Source organism: Vulpes lagopus, chromosome 2, assembly GCF_018345385.1.
Source record: "Vulpes lagopus strain Blue_001 chromosome 2, ASM1834538v1, whole genome shotgun sequence".
Taxonomy (NCBI): Eukaryota; Metazoa; Chordata; class Mammalia; order Carnivora; family Canidae; genus Vulpes; species Vulpes lagopus.
Window position 1 is genome coordinate 42,086,846 of NC_054825.1, and position 17,110 is coordinate 42,103,955.

General features: G+C 37.0%; 1 protein-coding gene across 6 annotated transcripts in view; it reads right to left on the reverse strand.

Annotated features, from left to right (window-relative positions):
- The window catches only part of SCAPER (S-phase cyclin A associated protein in the ER), a 422,176-nt gene that overhangs the window by 206,591 nt on the left and 198,475 nt on the right, over positions 1-17,110 (reverse strand). For all 6 annotated transcript variants that reach the window (XM_041742633.1, XM_041742638.1, XM_041742635.1 and 3 more), the window contains one exon: positions 7,395-7,521. In XM_041742633.1, coding sequence (XP_041598567.1) covers positions 7,395-7,521 — 127 coding nt within the window. The remainder of the gene's footprint in view (positions 1-7,394; positions 7,522-17,110) is intronic.

A 17,110-nucleotide genomic window follows, 5' to 3' on the forward strand; every position in this document is an offset into this window, starting at 1 on the left:
TCTTTGTCAGATTCCTGAAGTGACAATTCCATTTCCCTTACACTCATCTAATACACACTAGTTGAAAATGGTATAAGAAAACTTTTCATTTTGCTTTGGGCTAAAGGATTTATTTGTCATCTTCTGTTCAAATATGGGTGTCATATAAGCTATGTGCAGTTATTTATCAGCTGCCATGAGGAAATACATAAATTGAGAACATAATAAAATGAGGGGATCAAAATCAGAGGTTTCTATGATAGAATTCTTGAACTGAATAATTCCAACTGAAAATAAGAGAAGCAAAACCAAATGCAACCATGAAATTTGAAGGACAGGCAGTGTCTAGCAGGACCTGAACACAACTTTCTGAATACAATTAAGATTGAAAAAGCTCTCAGGATGAGTGGTTCATCTCCTCTGAGTCTAGGCATGTGTTAAATAGCCATAAACCTCAGTTGGCAAAGAGCAGGGGAAAAAAAGGACAGGGTTGGGAAGAGCTTTTCTACTACCTTCCACAGTTATCTGCTGGTGGAATTTTGCAAGATAATTTTTAAAAACACCAAAGAATGGCAGGGTTTGCTATAGGTATCGAAAAGTCAACTGTGATTTGACATCTCTCAATTCCATTCAAATTATGATTGCTGTCAGCTATGAGGTTTGCTTATTCAGTTTCAAGAGATTCACAGCTGAATCTCTAAGTTTGGCAGGATTAAAAAAAAAAGTTAGGAAAGGCAATTGGAAAAATTCCATGTCCAATCCATCTGCTTAAACTGTTTACTTACAGTAACAGCATACAAATGTCTCATGTTGCTGATAAACCACAGAAAGCTTCTGGGATGCTGTTACTATCCAAATTCAAATGTAATGTTTATCATCACAGAGTAATGAGAAAAGTCAATGAAAATACAAATCATGCTCACTTGGACCAAATTTATTTACAATGGCAAGGAAAATTATTTACAAAAGCAAGGAAAATGCCTTTGCATACATAAGAATGTTTTAGAAACTCTTATTTGAAATAATCAAACATTTCTGCAACAAAAGGTTTTGGAGCAATTTATTTTAACTTAAATGTTAAATATGGTTTCATTGTGAAACATAACAAATATACAGGAAAGTGAGAAAACATGTAAGTACAAATTGAAGAATGACTGTAACACGAACATTGTATAATTGCCATCTGGTCAAGAAAAAGAAGACTATAAGAACTCAAGAGGCCACCTACATGAATCTTCCCAATCACCTTTCCCTCCCAACTCCCTGAATAATCATTATCCTGATTTTTAGGAGAAATATTTTCTGTATCTTCTTTATAGTTTCCCTTCTACATATATATTCCAAAACAATATATGGACTTTGGTTATTCTTAGGCTTTATATAACTGGAACTGTAACAGTGTATGTATGTACATGTTTGTATACACATATACACATATATACACACGTACACACATAAACATATTTTTTGGTGACTTGTTTTGCCTACTAAACATTCTGAGATACATCCATGTTGTTGACTACAACTGTAGTTCATTTTTCTTTTGTTGACTAATATTCTGTTATATGAATACACCCTAATTTATATATTTAGCTGTTGATGGATACTTGTTTTTTTCCCCCATATCTGGTAATTATAAAAATGCTACTGACCATCATTTGTATATATGTCTCTTAGTGCATATATGCATTGCTTTCTGTAAGGTAGAGACCTAGAAGGAAAATATGATGTGGATGCCTGCAACTTTAGTTGATAATAACAAACTGCTTTCTAAAGTGGTAGCATTAACTTATATCATCCCAGTGAATGAAATTCCATTGCCAATAGTTGGTATTGTCAGTCTTTAATTTTTGCCATTCTGATAACTGAATCACAGTATCACACTGAGTTTTTCATTTGGAATTTTCTTTTTCTGTTTTTTAAGATTATTTGAGAGTGAGAGAGAGCAAACCAGGGGAAGTAGCAGAGGGAGAAGGAGAAGCAAACTCCCCACTGAGCAGGAAGCCCGGTGAGGGGCTCAATCCCAGGAACTCGGGATCATGACCAGAACTGAAGGCAGATTCCTGACTGAGCCACCCAGGTGCCCCCAATTGTAATTTTCTGATTATTAAAGATATTGACTATCTTTGCATTGGGAAAGCCTATTATCTTAACCATTTTCCTACTGCTGTTCATCTCTTTTTCTTATTAACTTGTAAGAATTCCTTATCTACTCTGAATACTTTTTTTTTTTTTTAAGATTTTATTTATTTATTCTGAGAGAGAGAGAGGCAGAGACACAGGCAGAGGGAGAAGCAGGCTCCATGCAGGGAGCCAGATACGGGACTCAATCCTGGGTCTCCAGGATCAACCCCTGGGCTGAAGGCAGTGCTAAACCGCTGAGCCACCCAGGTTGCCCTGGATTCAATTTCTTAATGAGTTATAAAGATCTTCTTTCATTCTATTGTCTTTTTTTTTTTAATTTTTATTTATTTATGATAGTCACAGAGAGAGAGAGAGGCAGAGACACAGGCGGAGGGAGAAGCAGGCTCTATGCACCGGGAGCCCGATATGGGATTCGATCCCGGGTCTCCAGGATCGCGCCCTGGGCCAAAGGCAGGCGCCAAACCGCTGCGCCACCCAGGGATCCCATTCTATTGTCTTTTTATTATTTTTCTGGTGTCTTTTGATGAATAAAATTTCTGATTTTTAAAAAAAATTTTTAAATTTATTTACAATAGTCACACACACACACACATACACACAGAGAGAGAGAGGCAGAGACATAGGCAGAGGGAGAAGCAGGCTCCATGCACCGGGAGCCCGACGTGGGATTCGATCCCGGATCTCCAGGATCGCGCCCCAAGCCAAAGGCAGGTGCTAATATGCTGCGCCACCTAGGGATCCCCAAATTTCTGATTTTTAATGCAAATTTATCACTTCCCTATATGGTTAATTTCTTTTGTGTCTTTTTCTTGTCCTGTGAAAACCTCAAAGTCAAGAATATATTCTTCTTTGTTATTTCCTAAAAGTTTATTTTTACTTTTCACATGTAGGCCCATCTTAGAATATATGAATTTTCTCTTCATTGGGTTTATTCTGTTATGTGATGTATAGTTTTCTTAATTTTGATTGCTAAAATGTTCAGTTCTTAAATTTCTATTTTTTTCAAATGTGCTATACCTTTTAGAAGATAATATGTATATTCTTGAACACAGTAAGCATTCCCCTGTTGGTCTGTTTCCACTGATTTTTATCCATGCTGTCTTGCCTCTTTATATGCTTAATTATCTTTCTCTGTCAGACACTGTATTTGAAATTTATTTTGTTGAAATAATTTGAAACTTAGATTGATATTATCTTCCTCCAGAGTAGATTTCCCATATACTTCTTCTATTAGGCCCCTGGAGGTGTTAGCAATCCAAGATTACTCTACTTTTTTTGTTTTTCGGCAATTGTGATTTTTTTCAGCTACCTAGATGATTTAAAGTTGAGCTGTGGTCTGTACAATGAATGCCATACTTCCAATCTATCCTTTCACCTAGTGCAGCCCTTTAATATCTCAACCCAAAACACGGGGATTTTGCCCAGGCCCTACCACTGATAGTCCTAGACTCCAACATTTTTAATCCACCAGTTCTGCAACAATGTCAAAAGTATTACTCAGATTCTCATCCACTTCTTTTGGATCACCAATTGTACCCAGCCCCAAAATGGTATGTTCCCAGATCTCAGCCCAGTAATTCCTCACTATTTTGTTAGTCATTCAGTTCCAATTTATATTTTGCCTAGCTTTATTAATTGGCATCAGTAGGAGAAGTGTTCTGAATTACCTACTCTGTCCAGAACTAGATATTCTCAAGGTTTTTATTTCTTTAAAAGATAAAAAACATAGTTTTATAATCTTTAACTAGTATTTAAAAAGCCTTGCAATTCTAGTTTCTGCTTGCTATTACTCATAATGATTTATTTACTTTTGCACCTCATTTTTTCGACTGTGACTACTTGTTCTTATAAAATTACTTGACAGAAATTATCTGAGGCCTAGGATAAAGGTATTTTCTTTAAACAGGACTTGCATTTCTTTCTGCCAAGTTCCTATGGACACCCCTAATCAATCTGGGATTACTTTAAATTCAATTCACCATTTGAAATGATACAGGTGATGTGTATTTGGCCTGCAAGACCACAGCTGGATTATAGTTATAACTTCTGCACTATGCCAAGGCACTTTCTTTGTAATCTCTGAGAATGGGGTAAGAGGGTTCATGATTATGTTACAAAATAGGTTGTGGTGGTCTTATCTTTATAAACAGAAAAAGTGTTAGATGTCATATCTTAGACAGCCCTTAAGCCTTTACTTTTGTTCCCTACCCCATGAGGCTTGCAAATCATAACTTACATTTGCCAGCCTGGCAAATGCTCTTGGGGGATTCAGTTATAATTGAATACAACTTCCTAAATTCTTGTTTTTTTCTTTGGCCTGGTAATTCCTCCATTTCTTCTTAGCAATTTGATGCTTTTAACAAAGTTATTTTAAATTTTCCCCAGTATTTTTAGATATCTTTGTTGGTAGAGTGGGTGCAAGTACCCTAGACCACCATATTTCTTGGAGAATTGGGTGGAATTTGTTAAAAATTATAAGATATGCAACACAGCTTACAAACTCTGTTTCTAAGCAAAATCAGAGAACCAGAAAGTCAGAAGGGACATGACACAAATGGCAAGTACTATAATTTGCATGTTTCATTAGTTTCCTGATCTCTTTCATTGTAAGAGTATTTTTTTTCATTATAACAGTATTTTTATGCATCACAAAAGTTTAACCTGTTGGTTCTAAAGTAGTTCTCAGAACTTTAGAAAAAGTATCTAAGGAAAACCGTATCAAAGCAGTAATAGCAAACATCACTGTGTTTTGATCTCAATTAAGAGGATAAAGACCTCAAGATTCATTCCTCAGTAAGTACATGTCCAAATTCCACCGGTCCCACACTTGTCACTTCTAGGCTGTCTTCAAATCCTTCACTGGGTACTTGGCTTTGGCTCTAATGATTTTGTTACTCCAGGCAGTTTTCCAAACAAAAAGGAATGGTTATTTACAATTCCTAGACTGAAATCATAAATATCAGCTGAATTACACTGAAATGTCAGTATAACACTATGAACAGAATTCCACATAAAGTGAGTCTGTCTTGGCTAGGTAAAAGGGATTTTAGTTATAAAAATAGCAAAAGGATCTTACTGTAGGTAAGTTTAGACTCTCAGGTGGTCCTGCAGTGTATACTCTGAGGACAGCTTTACAGCAAGGTTTCTGACACAGACCATTTAGACCGGGAGCCAGACTACATTTTTCTTCCCCAAATTATAAGGAATCAGTGGTATTGCAGTAAAATCACCCCTTTGTGAATGAAATAACTTTACTTAGATTTTCATACTGAATACCTTTCTTATACAGATCATTTTACTTTTTCCTCAGAAATTCTATGATTACTTCTCTAAAACAATATTCATGAGATAAGGTACACACAGTGGTATCTTCAAGTGAACCCTTTTTTGTTCAAGTATAAGTGCCCTTTATAAAAATAAAATAATCAGCATGTGCTAATTTTAAAATAGGGATGTTTTTCAAGGTATTATCAAACCTCCAAACACTCCCATCTAGCACACGTCTGACAATTACCAGTTTCTGAACTCTCTGACACTCTGCAAGAGATGCATCAAACGGAAGGCTGACTCTTCAGGGCTCTGCCGCAATGCCTCAGTGAATACGCTGCTCTCAGTCCTACAGAGGATTGTGCTGTCTGATGGCAAAATGCAGCCGAACACTACCTTGTGAAGCTGGTCATTCACGTGCCCGAGAATGCAGTAATTCCATCCCTGAGGCATATATCCTAGACAAGCACAACAATTCTCAAAATATGATCCTTGGACCGGCAGCGTCAGTGTCACCTGTGATATACAAATTCTTAGGACCCACTCCAGACCTACTGAATCAGAAACCCAAGGAGAGGTGTGTTTTAACAAGTCCTAAGTGATTCTGATGTAGACTAAAGTCTGAGGCTCCCCACTTTGGAGAAATGGGTTCATTCGCTCTGATACAAGAATGTTTGAGCAGCACTGTCTCTAATCGCTCATTTTCTTTCTCTCTCTCTCTCTCACACAAACCCATACACATTCAACTCCGAATGAATTCAATTCTGAAAAACAATGTCCTTGTCAGGAAAATGTATTAAAAAACTGTATTATTAGCACAATGAAGTACTCACTATACAACAGAGAAAAATAAATAAAAAACAGCTACAATTATAAGCCTAAATAAAACTTACAATTTTACTTCTGATTGAAAAAATTACAGAAGTCTACAGTATGATATTTTATAAAGGTCAAATATGAGCAAGACTAAATAATATCTACTTAAGAATACATTTATGTAATAAAGAAATAAAGACATTAAAAACAAAGAAAAGATATCCTTTTAATACTGTATAGTATTTCCTTCAGAGGGAGCAGAGGTAGGAATGGGGTGTGGAAGGATCACACTGGGAACTACAGATGTACTGGAAACAGTCTAGTTTTTAAGTTGGGTGATGAATTCACAGTGTGTTAGGTATTCATTACATTCAGGTTATTTTCATCACTACAGTCTTTTACGTGTCTCAAATATTATAAATTTAAGACCCAGAAAACACACAAAAAATGCAAATAATAAACAAAGATGGTCATTATATCAAATAGAAAAATTAAAAACCAACTAAGTGATATAAATTGTGTAAACTGTAATATGTTCATTTAGTTATACAGAATTTTTAAAGACACCAAAAAATATTTATGATAAAATTAGCCAGATAAATTCATGTAAGAAATGTGCAGTAAAAAAGGTTAAGAAAACAAAGTTTCAACAGTGGGTATTACAGGGATTTTATTTCTTCTTTGTACATTTAAAAGTTTCTATACTGAATAATAAATATCTTAAAAATCATTAAGAATTTTTTAACTATTGCAAGAACATTTAATGACTCTAAGTCATTAAAGAAAACTGCCAAACCTTCTATTGGAGACAGTAAGGAAACTGGTGCTTTGTGGAAATCTGCTTGTTATTCATGAGTTCTGTAATTCAAAATTTTACATTTTCTGTCATAAAACTGTATACTTTTATTACTGTGATTCCATTTTAAATAATTTTATTTTTGTTTGTGTGGGGAAAAATATGACTGATTCAAAGAACATATTTTATTGAGGATTTCAATTAAAATGACTGAAAACAACATCAGTTTAATTGAGAACGAAAGGAAAAAACATCCACTAGTGGTGGACCAGCTTTTGGAAACACAGAAGAAATGCATAACTGAGAGTCAGCCTTATAGTCCTATGTCCTGTCATAGTGAGAAAGAACCATAAAGATTAAGGCCAAGCAAGGCAAGAGATTAATTACATACCTTTTTTTCCAATATTCGAGCGATCTCGCCTAGGGTCCGATCTAAAGCAGAAACTTTATTGTTTGCCCATGAGCCACTGTCCTGTACTTGCAGTTGTTTTAGAAGATCTTTAGCTAATCGCTGAAGCCTTCAATACAAAATGAAAGGGAAGAATGACTTCAATGAATTAGACTATAATATTTCATTTTCCTAAACAGTTTGAAACAAAAGTTACTTTCACTATTGTATGGGGAACTGCTTCACAGAGCACTGCTCAGGCTGACAACACTTCATAAATATCAACCTAGTCCTCGTGGCACAACACAGAACTAGAGGACAGTAATGCCTGCCACTGTTGATGGCATTTACTTAGACAACAAGCAATTACTTACTTTTAACCAGGAAATAAAACTCATTACTTAGACCACGGATTCTTTCCTGAGTGAAGTGTGCATGGTATTCTTCGCAGCCCTTTCTCGTCTGTTTCATATACCTCACTCTGAGCAATCCTGTTTTCCGCGTATTTGTTTAAGCAGCCCACCGACAGATAGTCACCAGACATGCTCCCAAATCTCTCTTCGCCCCCATACATTGTTCCCCCGTTGTTTCATCTCCATTTTTACCTGTGATAGATTCTATAGGCCCACGATTATAGTCACTTCCTGGCAAACATGCTACGTTCCCTCTCTGTTTTCTGTTACTCCTACTGGCCAAACCCCAGCAGTGGTGACAGTCACTAAGTCTTTTGGTAGGCGAGCGCCATTCTCAGTATCTTGATGTATAAATTTATTGAGGTGGATAATGAACATCTGCCAGCCTTTTCCATCTCTGACCTTGGTATCACTACACACTGAGGATCTTACTAAATCTGTCTAGTCCATTCACTCTCCACAAAGACTTGCTTCATACATTATCCATTCTCTTCAGAACGTCATCATTTCCTTTCTCCCTCTTGCTTTCAAAAGATCTTACACTTTAGAGTGAAAATAGAACTACTAGAACAAGAAAATCCTCACCTTCTGCCACAAACTCAAACCACAAACTTTGCTACAAGCCCATCTGCGTTTCACCCATACTCTCCTTTGCTTCTCCTATTACAATCAAGGAAGGTTGAATCCTCCAGTGTAGGGCTAATCTGGCCACACAGACTCTGCACAGGAAGTCTTTCTGGATCAACTCATCCTCTTTGGGCAGCCTGGGTGGCTCAGCAGTTTAGCGCCACCTTAAGCCCAGAGCCTGATCCTGGGGTCCGGGGATCGAGTCCCACATCAGGCTCCCTGCATGGAGCCTGCTTCTCCCTCTGCCTGTGTCTCTGCCTCTCTCTCTGTGTCTCTCATGAATAAATAAAATCTTTTTAAAAAATCATCCTCTTCTTCTTCCTTCAGTATCTTTGCAAATGCTCATTCATTCCTTCTGAAATGCTTCCCTTGCCTCTACATTATCTAGACGATTGGGATCCCTGAGTGGCGCAGCGGTTTGGCGCCTGCCTTTGGCCCAGGGCACGATCCTGGAGACCCGGGATCGAATCCCACATCGGGCTCCCTGCATGGAGCCTGCTTCTCCCTCTGCCTGTGTCTCTGCCTCTCTCTCTCTCTCTCTCTGTGACTATCATAAATTAAAAAAAAAAAAATAGTTACATTATCTAGACGATTTCTACTTATCCCTCAGTTTTCAGCTCAAACATTACTTTCTCTGATTTGACTATTCCCTCAAATCACTCATCACGACTTTCCCATGCAAGCTTTACAACAGAACTTTCTGCAATGACGGGCATCTTCCATATCTGTATTGTCCACTACAGTGGCCGCTAGCCAAATGAGGCTATTATGTACCTGCCGTATAGTTAGTGTGACTGAGGAGCTGAATTTTAAGTAGATTGATTGATTGATTGATTGATTGATTGATTGATTTGAGAGCGAGTAAATGAGGTGGGGGGTTGAGGGGAAGAGAGAATCTTAAACAGGCTTCACATTCAGCGCAGAACCCCACATGAGGCTTGATCTCATGACCCCAAGATCATAACCTGAGCCAAAATCAAGAGTCAGACACTAAACTGAGTAAGCCACCAGATGGCTAAGTTGCATTTAACCTTAATAATTTAAATAGAAACACGTAGCTAGAAGCTATTCTATTGAACAGTGTAGAAATACAGTCTTAACTTCATCAAAGAGGGCTCCTGTCTACCTGTTCATTGCCTTATCCACAGGACCTAATATGCTACCTCTATCATAAGTGTATTCAATAGATATTTAATGAATAGGCTAAAAAAGAAATTTCTTCTTTACTTTAATATTAATAATATCCATAACTTCACAGGTTACAAAATACATGAATGTACATGATCATATGTAACCCTATGAAAACAATGTCTATTAGTATTATTCCCACTTGAAAAGTGAAGAAAGTAAGGCTCAGGCAAATTCAAGGGCTTTCCTAAGGTCTCACAACAATACAAAGGTATTGGCCTTTGATCCTCAAATCCCATGCTTTTGTCTCCAAACAGTATTAGTCAATTTAAATAAGAGCATTTTGTTCACAAAGAAATAATGCCATAGAATACCATTTCACCTAAAAATGTATTTGTGTAAAAAGTTTAAATTTCTCAAAGAATACAACAGCAAATGCAGCTCAAAAAGGCACTGGTAAACTCCAGTTTAAAATAAAATCTAGGGCAGCCCAGGTGGCTCAGCGGTTTAGCACCGCCTTCAGCCCAGGATGTGATCCTGGAGACCCAGAATCGAGTCCCACGTCGGGCTCCCTGCACGGAGCCTGCTTCTCCCTCTGCCTGTGTCTCTGCCTCTCGTTCTTTCTCTGTATGTCTCTCATGAATAAATAAATAAAATCTTTAAAAAAAAAAAAAGGGTCTCTTCCATTTGGCTGTTAGCTCCATGAAGACAAGGAAGTTTACTTTGATATGTCAAAGACTAAATATAAACTCTAATATCAGAAATACCTGTACGTGAATTCTAGCACCTGTACATACCACATAGTAAACCATGGAACAGTTTTTTAACTACTCTGAATCTCAATTTCTTCATTTTAAAAGTAGAGATTAAAAAATATTTATGTATATATAAAATATATGAACATATATATTTATGTATATTTAAAACATAAATATATATTTATGTATATTTTAAAATATGATTATTTTTTTATATATTCATACTTAATATTATATATATATATATATATCAGAGCTTTCACAGATTGGAAGTAATTAGTGTAATGTAACCTAACACTGTTCAGGAGTAAAGCAGACATTCAATAAATGATCAACTATTATTACTATTCATTGACAGAAGGTCTCAATCTAACGAAAGGAAAAAGGGAATATATAGAAAACACAGAAATAGAATAAGAACAACATACTTCTTTTCCCTTTTAATCAAATATGGGCTGGAATCCCATTAGGTTAAAATTACTGACCTTATCATGTTGAGGAATACTGGCAGCAAACTTTATCGTGTGATAGATAAGTAGCCACTTCAGCTCTTGGCTGAATAAAGTCTACACACCATGTAACTAAATATTCGGCCGCAGCCATGGATGCATATGAATCTAGCAGTATTCTTACCAAGAATGGTCACATTCCACTGAAAACCAGGGGTACTTAGGGAGGCACAAGGACCATTTTAATTCACAGAATACAAGAGGCTTATATTTCACCCTGAGGTAAATCAAATCTGGGACTCCTATGAACCTACCCTTCAAGGAAGAATGCCAAATTAAGGGGATGCTTTGGTAACATGAGATAAACTTCTGTTTCATTCCCTGCCTCCACAGAAGTACCACAAATAACATAGCCCCTCTCAAGAAAAAAGCATCAGATTTTGATTCATACTATGAATAATTACAGACTGTCAGGACTCAGGCCCTGAAAGTTATATTTTCCCTACCAGAGAAGAAAAGAAGCTGTTTAGAGGGTGCAGTTTTTAACACAGAAATTGTTTTGTGAGCTACTTCTGGCAGAAAAATTTTCTAGCATGAGAAGAAAAAGAGGCTCTGTAACTCCTAGCCTAGAACATGAGAATTATCTGTCAGATAAATGGCTTTGTGGAGAATGTTGTAAGGTCAAATACTTTCTTCTCAAAAATTAAACAAATCCCCCACAACAACTCTAAGTTCAAGTGTGTCACTGTGGATGTGAAATGTAAATATATTTCTGTAGGGAACCCTAACTTGTATCATGGTGAGGTTCTGGGGGGTTCATTAGGATCATTGGAATGATTTGTAAAAACATAAGAAAAGACGCTAGGTCCACATTAGAAAACATCGCTCTTTAGTATGATAGACAGGAAGACAAACACATTAACAATTTTTTCTTTCACTTCCACTATTTGAAAGGTACATAGTCTAAATTTAGGGCAATTGGTTCCCCTTCTATTTTTAAATAATATGTTGAAGCCTTTATTTCTAAATATAAGAGCTTAAGAAATCCCTATATAAGTTGAAAAAAATCAATGTACATGCATTGCCTCCTACATTGGACACCCTTCATTTTTGCCTGCCAGCTCCCTTCTCATGAAAGAAGAACCCATCTTTCTCTTTTAAGGAACTACCTTGCCTTCACAGTACACAGGAGTACTTGATGTGCTGGGGTATTGCTATTGAAGTCTTGCTTTTCCCAGGCCCTCACTCTCAGGGGAAAGAACTAGGAAATGTTTATTTTATGTATTTATTTTATACATAAAAATAAAAAAAATTTATCATATACATATATATATTCCTACACATTTACATCTATAGTTCTATTTCTATATATTGGGAAATACAATTAAAACAAATACCTATAATTCCAATTTGCTACAGGGTCTTTCTATTTTTCCTGGATATTTTTAACTCTTCTCCAGCAGTGAGCAATCTGCCTTTCATCATCCTTAATATATTTATGTATTTGACCAAAACCCTACATGTAACATAACATCCATCTTTGTTTCTTTTCTTTTCTTTTTTTTTTTTTAAGAATTTATTTATTTATCTGAGAGAGAGAGAGTGAGCACAAGCAGGAAGAGCAGCAGAGGGAGAGGGAGCAACAGACTTTCCACTGAGCAGGGAGCCCAGTGCGAGGCTCAATCCCAAGGCCTGGGGATCAAGAACCTAGCTGAAGGCAGAAGCTTAACCGACTGAGGCACCAGGTGTCCCCAATCTTTGTTTCTATACGCATGCTATTATGCTCCTGCTTGGGCTCTGACTCCCTTGACTGGGCTACTGTGCCTTCTCACCCTACTTGGGTTTCAATTCAGTTGCCTTTGTCAGGCTTCCCTCTTCACTTGGGCTCTGACACACTGTGCTAGGATGCCCTTCCACGTATCCTCATTCTGCTCTGACTCACCACACCAGGCCTTGGTGCCCATCTCACGTAGAAGTTCCCTTCTCTCTGCTTGGGCTCTGAGACTCCATATCTGGCCACCCCTTTTACGCCCTGCATAAATAAATGTCCACCTTAGCCTATTCAGGCTCTGACATCTCTCACTGTGTCACTGATACCTCCAGCCATCTCCCTGGTGCAGATGGCTGTTTGGGTATCTCATCTAATGACTTCAGGACCAATTTTTCTGGAAAAGGGATGGGTAACTAGAGCAAGAGAGAAAGAATCATCTTCATTTATTAGCTAGAATAATTTAATAAGGAGACAATTAAAAATTATAATAATAAGGAGACAATTCGTCTACTATCTGGTTACCAAGTTCAATCAGTTATAATAATTTTCCTTTTGGAAGCTCAACTTGTCCTATTTTTGTCCAGTAGAAAACTCTTAAGTTGGCTACTGATTCCTTTGACAAAACACTAGCAATCTTTGAGAGCTTCCTTGCCATCTAGTACGATGGCGCATTTGGGTCTAGAATCAGGCACTTTTCTAAGAAGTTCTTGCTTCTTTTAGTGAGAAATGATATTTTAAGTCCCAAATCAATGAACTCACTGCCACTGTGTTGATCATTGTTTCAATGCCTCTTCAACAGATAGAGCTAGGAAAGAAATGTGTGTATATACATATATATGTATATACAAATATGTACACGCACACAAATATACATACGCACACCACTTTCTGAAAGATAAAATACCCCATAAATTAATATAATTTAAATTCAGTCTTATAGGGGTGTTACCTGATTTCTTCTATATTACATTTATTTCCTTTCTCCTTTCATTACTATCTCCTGCAAACTGAAAATTCAGCTTCTCAGGAACATGGGATAGAAGAATCTTAGTTTCCATAACATCCTTTACTTTATCCCATATTATATGCACAATAGACTCAAAATAACATTACTAATATCATTACCAAAATAGACAATGATCAGTTTATTAGCATATAATTCCTATTCACTGATATTTTTCTTAGTCATACTATAAAATTATGAGATAGTTATTATGTAATATTTTCTTTTGGACATCACTTATAGTTCTATAAGAAACTATAACTTTTATGTTATTTTTTCAAAATTTTAGATCCTTGAGAAAAAGATGTAGACTAAGGATTTTGCAACTGGAAAAACTGATTTTTGATATTTAGGACATGCAAAAAAGCAAGGCAAACTGTTCACAAGCACTTCCAGGAGAACCTACTTGAAAATGAGGTACAGGTGCTTTGGTCAAATTGGTTCCCTACACTTTGCATTGGAAACATGAGTTATTTGGGGGTTCTCCTCCTTTCTTTACAATTGTTATCCCAATTGCTTCTTTTTGCTCTCTTTCACACTGATGTCAATACCATGCAGGTCTGGTGGCTGTTTGGATTTCCTGGAGATACCTGGTAATGTGGTTTTGTTGTAAATGCTGCCATGGCTTTTGGTTTTCTTAACTATTAATCTGGTGTCTATGTGAGGATTTGGAGACACTCATAAATTATGCTTCTATAGCTACTGCTATTTTTTCTATATATATAATTTAAAGGAACATCCTGGTTACCCAGTAAGTAAGGAAAAGCAGAAGCCGTGTAAGACTAATTAGGAGCCTACTACAATATTCCAGATGAGAGACAATAGTCGGTTAGACTAGTTATTGTGGAGGTAATGAAAAGTGGTCAGATTCTGAATATATTTTAAAGATAGAGCCAAGACAATTTGTTGGTGGACCGAAAGTGAAGTGTGAGGAAAGAGAGGATGACTTTAAAGACTTTAGTCTCAAAGGATGGATTTGCTATTTCATAAAAATGAGAAAACATGTGAAGGGTAAGATTTAAAGGCAAATTCCAGGAGCTTAAATTTGTACATGTTCACTTGAGGGGGCCACTTGAAGAGACAGATAACCAGGTGGAAACACTAAACAGGAAGCTGGATATTTGAGTCTAGAGTTCTGAGGAGAGGGCTAGGTTGGAATCAAACACTTAAAATCCATCAGTGACTAAATGTTTAAAGTCATAAACCTCAATAAGATTAACAAGGGGGATCCCTGGGTGGCTCAGTGGTTTAGCGCCTGCCTTTGGCCCAGGGCGTGGTCCTGGAGTCCCGGGATCCAGTCCCGAATTGGGCTCCCGGCATGGAGCCTGCTTCTCCCTCTGTGTGTGTGTGTGTCTCTCTCTCTCTCTCCCCCACACTCATAAATAAATAAATAAATAAACAAACAAACAAAATAAATCTTTTAAAAAAAAGATTAACAAGGGAATAATTCTGCATTTGAATTCTCAGGAGAAAGGCCTGCTAGTGTCAAAAATCAAAGAGACAAGAAAGAACCAAGCAAAAAATACTGAAGTAGAGCAGTCAGTCAAGTAAGAGGAGAATCCAGAGAAAATTCTGCAGTATATTGTTACATTAAAGGATCCCACTATCCATGACTTGTTTAGTTTCCTACAGTGACTCTGAACTTGGTGAGATGACTTGCTTTGGCCAACAGGACATAAGCAAAGGTAACACAAGCAGAGGCTTCAAAAGAATTAATAACTCACATGAACATTAATTCAAAAATCCTCAACAGAGGGACATCTGGGAGGCTCAGTGGTCGAGCATCTGTCTTTGGCTCAGGGTGTGACCCCGGGGTCCTGGGACGGAGTCCCACATCAGGCTCCCCGCAGGAAGCCTGCTTCTCCCTCTACCTGTGTCTCTGCCTCTCTCTCCGTATCTCTCATGAATAAATAAATAAAATCTTAAAAAAAAATCCTCAACAAAACAAGCAGAATGAATTCAACAGCATATTAAAAGGATTATCACCATGACCAAGTGATCTTTTGTCCTCAAGGGGGCTGGCCCAGGCTTCCTTACAGGGTAATCACAGGGAAGCAAGAAAGTGAAGTTGAAAGCAGAAGCCTTGAAACATCTAAGGCCAAGTCTTGGGAATCACCTATTGCTTCCATAGTAGTCTATAGGTCAAAACAAGTCAAGAGGCAATTGCACTGCTGGGGATTTACCCCAAAGATACAGATGCAGTGAAACGCCGGGACACCTGCACCCCGATGTTTCTAGCAGCAATGTCCACAATAGTCAAACTGTGGAAGGAGCCTCGGTGTCCATCGAAAGATGAATGGATAAAGAAGATGTGGTTTATGTATACAATGGAATATTCCTCAGCCATTAGAAACGACAAATACCCACCATTTGCTTCGACGTGGATGGAACTGGAGGGTATTATGCTGAGTGAAATAAGTCAATCGGAGAAGGACAAACATTATATGGTCTCATTCATTTGGGGAATATAAATAATAGTGAAAGGGAATAGAGGGGAAGGGAGAAGAAATGGGTAGGAAATATCAGAAAGGGAGACAGAATATGGAAGACTCCTAACTCGGGGAAACGAACTAGGGGTGGTGGAAGGGGAGGAGGGTGGGGGGTGAGGGTGACTGGGTGGTGGGCACTGAGGGGGGGCACTTGATGGGATGAGCACCGGGTGTTATTCTGTATGTTGGAAAACTGAACACCAATAAAAATAAATTTATTATTTAAAAAAAAAAGAGGCCAGAACAAATTCAAGACGAAACGAAATGAGACCACCTCTTGATGGAATAGTAGCAGTTATATTGTACAGGGTCATGCCACCAGGAATGGCTGAACTTCTTCTTCTTCTGGCTATCTTTGTAAATACATAAAATCTTTAAAAAAATAAAATAAAAATCTCTTTATCAATTTGCATTTTTATTCATGTGCCAATGCAAAACTATTTTACCTACCTAGATATTATTACGGTATTATTAAATATCTGTCAGTACAGTCCTACCTCATTTCCTTTAAAAAGTTTTTCCTCTAGAACTTCTCATTTTCTATATGTTCTTTAAAATTATTCTATTGTTTTAAAGACAGTTATTTTATTCAGCTTACACTTTGGTTGTAGGAGAATTTGGAAAATTTACTATACCATGTTTTCTATTCAAGAGTATAATTTGTCTTTCTACATATAAGTCTTCTTTTATATACTCTTTGTTATAATGTTAGCATTTTAAGGTTTTCAATTTTTATGGAGCCTTCATATTTCTTGTTAAGTTTATTCTTAGTTTACTTTTTTTGTTGCTATTATAAATGATATTTATGTTTTCTAACTGATTATCAGAAAAGAAAGTATTAATTTTGTAGCCAGGATGTTGCATAACCTTAAGGCAAGTTACTCATCCTTTGTAAGGCTTAGTTAGCTTCACTAATGAAATTCATTGAGTTCTTGCAAGGAATAAAGGAGTCAACACAAGTAAAGAGCCTAGGAATAAGGCAAAGGTTCAGTAAACATTAGCTATTATTAATATCACATTAATTTGGTAGTTAGCCATCTTACTGAATTGATTCTCTAATTTCTACTAGTTTTTCACTTGA